Source organism: Pyrus communis, chromosome 1, assembly GCF_963583255.1.
Source record: "Pyrus communis chromosome 1, drPyrComm1.1, whole genome shotgun sequence".
Lineage (NCBI taxonomy): Eukaryota > Viridiplantae > Streptophyta > Magnoliopsida > Rosales > Rosaceae > Pyrus > Pyrus communis.
In genome coordinates, this window is record NC_084803.1 from 8542945 (window position 1) to 8553473 (window position 10529).

At 36.9% G+C, this 10529-nt stretch overlaps 1 protein-coding gene across 1 annotated transcript; it reads right to left on the reverse strand.

The window, feature by feature from the left end:
- Nucleotides 1-348: 348 nt before the first annotated feature.
- On the reverse strand, nucleotides 349-10529 carry LOC137736978 (beta-galactosidase 10). The gene is made up of 18 exons (XM_068476313.1): nucleotides 10167-10529; nucleotides 9723-9818; nucleotides 9488-9600; nucleotides 9256-9322; nucleotides 8887-8979; nucleotides 7773-7916; nucleotides 7169-7257; nucleotides 6827-6932; nucleotides 6476-6682; nucleotides 5905-6069; nucleotides 4636-4850; nucleotides 4409-4518; nucleotides 3475-3584; nucleotides 2685-2792; nucleotides 2406-2516; nucleotides 2082-2290; nucleotides 1117-1450; nucleotides 349-635 (listed from the first exon to the last, which is right to left on the reverse strand). Exons 1-18 carry the CDS (start codon nucleotides 10338-10340, stop codon nucleotides 525-527), a joined length of 2562 nt encoding a protein of 853 aa, XP_068332414.1. The 5' UTR covers nucleotides 10341-10529; the 3' UTR covers nucleotides 349-524.

The window sequence follows — 10529 nt, forward strand, 5'->3', positions numbered from 1 at the left end:
CTAATTCCATGCACATGTCGAAGTTTTGGCAGTGACGACTAGATTGACTCTCAAAATTGGAAGTCCGAGGAGAATGCAGATATTCAGTCTCTGTAGCTAAAAGTTGCAGTTTGGATGTTCACCGATTAGTCATACTGATTCAAACAGATGATATATTTGTCACGAAGTTTTTCTTTTCCCTCGTGCTCAACCATTCAAATTCGGGCTATCGGCTATGAAGAGCCACACCAAACAGTTTTACTTCCCCTGAAAGAACAAATCAAATCCACTTTGCAAAAGTTGTAGTACAATGAAACAGTCGGGCAATATCGTTCTATTCGTTCTAGATTTCACTGTCAAGGAAACAAATCAATAAGCACACAGCAGATACCTCTTTCAAATTCTCAATAAAATTGGATATATCGGTTGTGTTTCCTGCTACATTCTTGTATAGCAATTAGCAATGAAAATATGATAAAACAGTAATATGACAAAGTAGCAAGTTCTCTCCTCTCTTTCCAGTTGAAATATAAAAATTCAAAATTTCAGTTGCACTGTACTTCAACTGCAAGCTTCTTTGGTTCACTCAGACACGAACCCTTACTAAAATTTTCTTCTGTTAATTCTACGTCGCATTGGTTCTTATTTAAGCAGACCTGCAATAAGTAGAAAGCATGTTAGGAAACTGACAGTAAAGACTCAAGTCGTATAAATGCCGATAATTATATTACATGAGATTATGTAAGGTAAGGGTGGATCCAGTAATGTTCAAAAGGGAACTAAAAAAACCGAACTATTTATGGACAACGAAGAACACCTAAATTTAAGGTCCAAATGACATGAATTGAATTAAAGAAATACGACTTTTGTATACTAGGTAAGGTTAAAGTTGAAGAAACACTATCTAAAGCTGGTTGGGGTGGGCTAACTGTCAAAAACCTCTAAATTATATGCTATCAAAATGTAATCAAACTTGCTGACAAGTTTTGAATTAAAGATAGTTTGTAAAAATGTTAGCAAGCGTGCTGACAAGCTTACTGGAATAGGAAATCCTCCCCAACAATGACAACAAATACTCAATTGGACACATCTATAATTCCAGTTGAACTCACATAAAGGGGAGTTGGATGTGCTTACCTTTTCGACCACAGAAATGGAGTTAGGGTCATGGCAGTTGCCCTGTGTATAGGACCCACAGGCGCCTGTAGGATTCCCGAAGCTGGCAAATTTTACACTTGAAATATGTGTATCCTCGGGGCAACCTAAATGGATGGTTGCAACGGTTTTGTTACTTCCACTTCCATCATTCCAAGATTCAAGGTCAATAGAGGGGTAATTCTCTGCTACAAGAGCGCACACACCGGTGATTTTCCGCCTTGAGAACTCAATTTTGGATGGATCTCCACCTTTCTCCTCGAATATCACCAGTACGTTTCCAGATTGCTTGAACCAAGACCGTGGAACATGGTACCTGGTCCAGAAACAGTAAGAGGTGAGTTTTTCATGGTGACAAACAATAGAGATGTCAGTTTGCATCATGCAGTTTCGTCTCATTAATTTTAGAAGAAAAGAACTGAGAACACCATGAAGATCGAAGTTCATTACTGTAAAATATTTCGTGAATTGACAACATAAAAAAGTACAAACTTGTTGACAAGGGGAAACAGAGCATGATACTTGTATTTTGTGGGTTCGTATCTACACATCGAAGTGAAGTCTCTAAACCATAAACACCATAGTTATGTTTTTTTTGGAAAGAAAAATGGCATTGAAAATTTGTGAAAGGATTCCAAAGCCTATGTACTGATACATACACATGTACGTATATACAACCTTGCTTGTGTGTGTGTATTCATGCCTGTGCTTGATGGTCATCGTATCCTGGTAACAGCGTAAAAGCTTTTTCATACATTAGTTCAAATACATAATTCTCGAGTTCTGAGCTTCTCCTTTTTCTCATTTTAAGATCTGATAAAGGTCACGGAACATTTATCTACATCTGTCTGGTGTAAAAATATTTTGGCAGCAATTGAAACAGATTAAAAAAATAATTGTCTTCCAAAGACAAAAGGTGTAATGATTTTTTTCCAATGTTATATTACCATCTTTGCGTTGGTTCTCCACACCCTGTATTGCATTTGTCTGGATCGAATTTGCCTCTGTAATTGCATTCTTTAACACATCCATGTAAAGGGCCCTTCCTAGGCCAGTATCTTCCAATCTCTTCTCCATTTAACCAAGCTAGACCTTTTCCCATGTGAATCATATCCAAACCAACGGGATCATCACCCGGTGGAGGGTCCACAATAACCTGCAATATTTCGAGTAACCAATTATTCTCTATTACCTCTAGTAAACAGCTGTGTTCAAACCAAGTAATTGGTTATCGTCATACATAAGAGATGTCGGGTAATCCAAGTGCTCACCTTATACCATGTCAAAGGCTGTTCCTTTGGAGGTTCTGAGGCTGAAATCCAATTTACATTACCGAAACCTTCTTCCTTGTCAAGACCTTGATGCTCCCCTTCCAATCCAATCTGGAAATGGAAGAAAGAAATTAAGGTAAGTCAGTTAAAAATTTAAAATGGGCTGCAACCACATTTTAGACCCTTGTAAGATATTAACAGGTTGCAGTTTATGCTGTGTTCGCTCCAATTAAAGAAGTAAAAAGACAATAACACAAGATATAAAAAGGGAGAAAATACCTTGTAGGTCCAATTATACGCTGACAAATCTATTGTCCCATTGTTGAATCCCTGAATCTTGACACTAGTTAGCCCTGCCCCTACCCATTCATAAAATGATCCTGCGTTCTAAAAGCATGAAGAAAAGATCAATAAGCTGTTGAAAATGTTGGAAACAAGGTACATAGATGGTTGGTAAGGAGCCAACTAGTTTCAACCAGTACACTCAATACGGAAACCTGTATTGATGTTCATTCGGCGAAAAAAGATCATATTATGGAGGCCCATCCATCAATGTGGTCCAATGTATGAAATGTCTTTTTTCCCTTTAGGTTTTCCATGTAAGATAGCAGTACATGAAAAAATCATTTATCCATGTGATTACCATCACGGTCATATCAATGTTTATCAACACCATGTTTGTCTGTATATTTGACAACAATTAGACGAATAAATAGTTGCAGATTTTGTAGGGATGACTCTTGAAGAAAATCCTACAAAATGTTCTCCAATCTGAAAGATTTTTTGTTAGATTGATTTTTGAAAGGGACCTAAAAAAGAGATGCTTTGGACTATTGAACCGCATTGTAAGCGAGCTCCTCAAAGAGGACTCCTCGTCAGAAGCTCTAATTCAAAAATTATTAAGTTAACAAAATAACCGGAGTTGCAGACATATATTCAAATAATACACCTGTGTATACACGTTGTTGTTTTCCGTGGTGCACCAGATGAAAGTGGTTTACACTAGTCTCAACTGACAGTTAACATTGAATAAATCATGGAAATTAGACATGACAGAAGACAACTATACCTGCAGACCAACTGTCATGCTTAGTAGAGCAATATCATTCTTCCCCTCCTTCAGAGAGATGGGAGTTTTTAATTTGAAGGGGAAGTGCGTGCCATTTCCAGCTGCACTAGCTGAACATCAAGCATATAAGACATTTATTAGCAAGAGGCTGTCCAAAAAGGATTTAGAATTAAATGACTCCAGCTGTGGGGTTTACTAAATTAATACTGTCAACAAATAACAAAATTAACTAGAACGTCAACTAATCATGGAGGTAACCAGAACAATGCACCAGAATATTTAGAATACTGGATGGCAGTAATGTAGCACCCACAAATGAGATAGACATGCACCAAAAACTGTTTCATAAATCTAATCGCACAGATCTGTTTTCAACAGTCTATACTTTGTAAGGGTGTAGTTAAAGATGGAGCACCTAATTGAACATAAATTGGTAAATGGATGGAGATGCTTAGGTTCTTTGAAATGCAATGGTTTGAATATCAGAGGTGGGAGTTTTATATTCTCATCATGACTCCCCACCCCACCCCCAAAATGTGATAGACTAGGCCAAACACGGGGCTCAGACATGTGGCCAAATGGGGCCTGACCTCTTAATAACCGTTTATAGTTGGAGCATCCAACCCAGAACCAACTGCCAAAGGCGGGAGACCAAGGAGCTTATTTACTGAAATGAAACACTTAGAATAACCTATGTAAGATTGTTATATCCTCAACAATAACTTCTGTCTCAATTTATGAGATGTCTTCATGAAATAAGAAAAAGTCACAAACTTCTGCCTCAATTCAGCCACAAATTATTTTTACAAGCATAAGCGTACCATCAAAATACCTAGTCCTGCAGATCAGGTATGACTTAAACAGAAAAAGAAGCAAGTCCATAGAAGCTTTCATTTTGAAATTGACCATAAGTCATTTAGACAAGAAAAATAACCTTGGAGCTCTTGATTCACAAAAGCATGGACAGCATGACCCTTTGATTCAATTAGAAGAACTGGCGAGCTTCCCTTCTTTAAGAACTCTTCATTTTCACCGACCAATATGCTGCCATTAAAAGAATCATATGAGTCAAAGAAATTACTTGATTCAGAAAATCCTAGAGAAAATGACTTTAGATGGTAAACTATGCCGTTATTTTTTTCCGAATGAGCAGAGACAAACCTTGTTGTATACCAAAGATAGTCCGTCGTAAATTTTGTTGTGTTAATGTGATCTACCAAGCCACTTTTTACAAAGTCCGCTTCACCCCAAATCCCAGCTTTCTCCACAAATACATCCCATTTCAGATCTTTCAAGCTTTTATCTGCTGATCCCGATCCCACTGATAGCTGCAAACTCTCAGGTAACATTTCAACTACAGAGCTCTGGGATCCAACCTATTGGAAAATTTCAAGTTGAATTGTAAACCCTAATTCAAAGCTAAAGTGATAAAAAAAAATTCAGGAAAGTTAGAGGGGCATATGTCATGACTATTTATTTGTGAATCACTTGTAAAGAGTGCAGAAATCAAGGGAATATTTCTTGATAAGGTAATGTAGATCGTTGGTCTTAGTACAATATGTCATCACCATTCCATCAGCAGTTATTCACATATCATTTCTCGAGGACTCATAAATCAATGGAATATTTCTTGATAAGGTAGATATCAGTACAAGAGAGTTTTATTTCAAACTCTCTACCGTCATTTATGCCATAAATTGTAGAGCATGCCAGCTTACTAGTCTATCATGTAAACAGTAAACCAGACCGGTTAGAGAACAATTTGTAATGTTTAGGGCCACTCCCAAGAACGACAATATATCATTTTCATATCATTTCCATCTGCATACTGTTTCATTGTTCTATTTTTTCCTTTCTATATATTCTCTATGTATGCGCTCGCGCGTGGACACACACATACTGTTTCATTGTTTCAGTGTTTCCTCTCCATGAATGGGAGCACACATATGTAGACATATAAAGCGAGCATCTAGGGAGTGGTCTCCATTTTCTAGAAAAGCAGAAATATCTTTGCATTATAGTTGAATGATCTGAACTGTCTGTTTTTCAAATCTCTGTTTAAGGGTCATCATGATGGTAATAAAATGATTATATATCTTCATATTTGGCTGATTTCTTGACAAGGATGAACCTTGAATGGAGATTTAATAGTTAGACGGTTCGGATCATTTTACTAGGATGATAAGTTTGTGATACAGGACAGCATAAACACTAAGATCTAAATGTAAAAATTAAAGTGACCTGCCATTTAAACCACCTGACTTGAAGTTTGAACAACATCCTGTATGTCTAAGATCTAAATTGTATCTCTACATATAGAGATACATGTGATACATGCTTGTATCATTGAATACAAGATGAGCTAAACATACAAACTTTTAAAACTAAGTTACCTTGATAGAATGCAGGCATCAGAAACTTAAAAGTTACCTTTGCTGTATTAAACACTACATTCTTGCAGTCTGGCAGTATGCTAACCGACCATGCTGGAAGATGATATGACATGTTTTGAAATTCTACCGTCTTGTCATTTTTGTCATCCATGTTCGCTATAAAGGCAGCACATGCTCCAGAAGAGTTGGTGAAGACATCAGCCTACAACATAGGATACTGTTCAGTAATGGTTCCCCACAGTCAAGCAGATTAAAAGCATAAACAGGCGGAACTAGAGATTAAAACTTCCAGTAAAAAATTATATGCAGAAATGAGATGGTACTGCATATATTTAGGTTTAACAGATCCACTTACAAGAACCATATAGCAATTCTTGCATATGTCAGTATCAGAATATCAAATTAATTCGAACATATCTAATGATCTTGAAGATGAAGTCGGTCAAATACCAAGCTTTAAACATGTTTTAGTGCCGAGGACAATAACCTGAATTACATACACCGAGCTTATAACTAGTTTTAACTTTCATTTGATAACTAAATTTATATACAAAAAAAAATGATTAATATCTAGCAAAGATGTAGTCAAATACTACGATAAAATATACCTCTAGGGAAGGACCCAGTGATACATTAGTTGGCTGACTGTTGAGCATAATATGCTCACATAACTTGATGGCTCTGTGAAGTTGCTTAAGGTGCCCCCATTTTGGAAGCCTAGGTAATCCATATTCATCAATTGGTGCCTCATAATCATAACTTGTGGTAATGAATGGCCCACCTGAAGTTCGACCAAAATTTGTTCCTCCATGATACTAAACCACGAAAAGAAAATAAATGATAAAGCCAAAATTAACACCATTGATAATTATTTCAAAAACCGTAATGCCAACAAGAAGATAGTAATTAAGTACAAAATTGACATGGAATGTGATATTAGATGCAACAAAATGAAGTACCATATAGTAATTGTGTACGCTTCCGCCTTTTTGGAAAAAGCGAGCTACAGAAAAAGCAATATCTTCAGCTGGCCGGTGAGGATTCCAGCCCCCAAATGTTTTAAACCTGAAATGGATAGAGATTGATCCAAGCACATAAGATGAAATTTTGATTCCCAAAGAAAGAATATTAGAAGCATCATTGATTCATTGGCCTTTTGGGATGGGAGCTGAATTGTATTTGGTTTTCAAAGCGCCATAGTTTCATGAAGACAACTTATGATGAGGAAACCATAACAGAAAAACTGCGCAGTATAGTAATAGAAACATGAACAGAGAGACAGAGGTGAAATACTACATTACCAGCCAGGCCAATTCTCTGTCCAAATTTTAGGTTTGTTCTGATAGATAGGCGTAAACTGGTCACAGTAGAAGGAGTTACAAGTATTTATCTGGAAAAGAAACATGGGATTGGTAATCAGTTATAGTCTATAACAATATAGACCGGTCACAAACAAGTAACCATTTAATTCTGCCTGGGATCATAATGGGGTTTTATTTTGCGATACAAAACATGGCTAAGTAGATTTGCCAAATAAAACTTGTACATGTAATAGATAAGGTGAACAAATGAGCATTTTCAGGTTTTATATCGTTTTGACATAAAAAGAATACTTCATTTGAGAAATTGCAGTACAAAACTTTGATGAAAAATGTCAGAAATAGACCTTAAATCTCACAAACACATTTAAGGAAAACATCATTTGTTTACACGTGCAGGATGAATACTGTCCCGATTCCATAAGTAAAAACAAAAACTTTTTAATCTCACAAAATCATTTTTACTTTATTTCAAACATAATACACAGAATGTGGATTCTGTTAATTGTATATTTACATTTGATAATTGTAAATAAACAGAAATTCTCTATGGTATGATAAGTGATAAACCGTTCAAGACCCTTACCACAGACTCTGGAGCGTCAAATTGTTGGCACATTATCCAAGGGACACCTATATTCTGAGAAACAGCCATACTAGCAGCCCACATAGCATATTGTTTACCCCCTTCTCCATAATCCTTTTCATAGTATCCATATTCATTTTCTACCTGCAACCCACAATGCACCATTCTATGAATCTTAACATCTGCTCGACGACATACATAAATGAGATTTGAAGCAAATTCCCAACAAACAAGAAGCAAAACTAAAGCTGGAGCAAAATCCCAAACCCTGCAATTGATTTACTTGATCAAAAAAATTAGTTGTGGGTTCTGAAAGACTAAAAATTCATGACTGAAACCAAAGTTAACAATGAATAGTTAACCAAATAGTGTAACTCTACGTAATCATACTCTACGGGGATTTCTCATATCAAATCTACTAGACACGAGAGATGTGTCTCGGAAATCTACTTTCAAGCACCCATATCCTTTAACTCTGGGAAATTACTTTCAAATACTAGTATCCCTTAACATAAGACACAATCACATACACAAACAATAGTCAAGAACTTCAATCTGTTTGGGATAATGCATACCATACTAGTAAGAAAACCAAAAATGTAGTCATGTTCCCTCATCAATTCATGTTCCCTCATCCTTATACTATTTAATAAAATTCTGTTTCCAATCACAGAAGTGAAATGTTGAAATCGAGAACCACTTCCAATCACACGATGTGATGATTCAGGGAACTAGAATGAATACACAATGTCACCAAGCTTAGTTAAAGGCTAATCTAGGAAAAAAAGCAAATCAGAACAAATAAGATCGATATCACCAGGGTTTTGAAATTTGACCTAGAGGACCCATTTTAATAGAAGGGAACAAGGTTCATGAAACATATATTTCTTTCCTCCTCCTTTCGACATCTCCGGTGCATTTTTAGAGTAGAAATGTAAGATTCTGGCATTGAAATATTTTCTCCACTGTTCTTATCTCTCAAGGAGGATAAATATACAGATATAAAGTATTGGTGCTGTGTAATTTCACAAAATCAGGACAGTTGATTGACTATCACCAGATGGTTCGGGAAGAAAAAAGATTGACTAGCACTCTCAAAGTCAAAGATGCTTGCCTGGGCCAAGATAATAGGACCCCCTTGCGATGCAAAAAACTTCTCCTGTTTCATTAGGTCAACTATGAATGTTGTGAACTTCTGCATGTGATACTGAAACCCCAGCAAGTTTAAAAAAGAAAATGAATCAGTTAGAGACATGTAATTAATTAATTAATCAAGTAAGTGTAAACTGAAAAATAATGGCAACACAATGGCCTAGTCATTGAGGCGAACAAGAAAGTAATAACAAAATGAATTCACTATCAAAGTTTATCACAAGATGACATGGAAGTATGAATATTCTTTTCAACCAAAAGAGAAAGAATATTCTTGGAACATCATCTGCAAAGATATGTAACCTAGGGTTTAACAATTTGACTCCCATACCTTAAAAGGCTTATTTTCAGTCCGAAACACAGTGCCAGGCACATAATGCAACCAAACAGGTATCCCTCTGTATTTACAAACGTGTTTTAGGAGTTGTCAGACAATAATTCAAGTCAGGAAAAAAAAAAAGAACAATCAACGACTAGGATATTAAATGGAGATATGCAGCAAGAGCCAATATTAACCTAGTCTCCGGTAGAAACTATATTACAACGAAAATAGAATGGCATACCCAAAGTACCATTCTGCTGCAACAAATGGGCCAATTCGAAGAATCAAATGCATCCCAGCCTGCTCGACGATTTTGACAAACTTTACCAGATCATATCGTCCCCCAAAATAATACTGAAAATCCCAAATAAGAAAAAGGAAAACGTGCAAATCAGTTTACTGTATACACAATCATAAGTAGCACTTAAGCACAATGTCCATAATCAAAGAGCCATTTGATTTGAAAGTGGACTCACATTGCCTGGAGATGGTTCATGGCCATTCCAAAACACATACGTCTCAATCACATCCACCCCTCCTTCTTTCGCCGTTTGAACTAGCTTCGGCCACATCTGCAAACAGGCACACAAACCGCAATCATGATTTAAACCAAATAACAATGCAGCTAGTGTTAAAGTTTCAGAGAGACGGGCCACGGCCCACCACTATCGCATCAACAGATCGAAAGTAACCAACAACAAAAAATCACAAGCATCCAAAATTCTAAATCAAATAACCAAACAAAATTAAAACGGATATGGCTCAAAGTCACAGGTCTACTATCCAATCGAACACTAAACTGCCAAGTAAAATGCAAAAGCTACCAACTTTTCAGCGTGACTATGATTTGAAAGGAAAGAGTAAAGTGGGTTTTGAATTAAATTTGAGAAATGAGAAGTGAAGTGGATTGGTTTAGTTACCTCAGGGACGCTGCGAGGGTAGTGAATGGCAGCAGAGATGAGGAGCTTCCGCTGGCCATCGATGATCAGAGACCGGCTGTCGTAGCTCACATTGCGCGCCGCAGCCGTTGCCAATAGCGCGATTGCCCAACACGGTAACAGCACAAGCAGCAGCAATGGCGGCAGCAGCTTCATCTTCTCCTTAGTTCTTGGTTCTTAGTTCTTGCTCAGCGCAACGGTAGCTTAATAATGATAGCTTGAAACGAGCTCACTCATTGGCCTTTGGGAACATGGTTGGTTGGCGGAGAGAGAGAGAGAGGGAGAACAGAGCATGTGAACTTGTGTAATCTATTTATGGCGAATAGTTGAGGGTTTTCGAGCTCA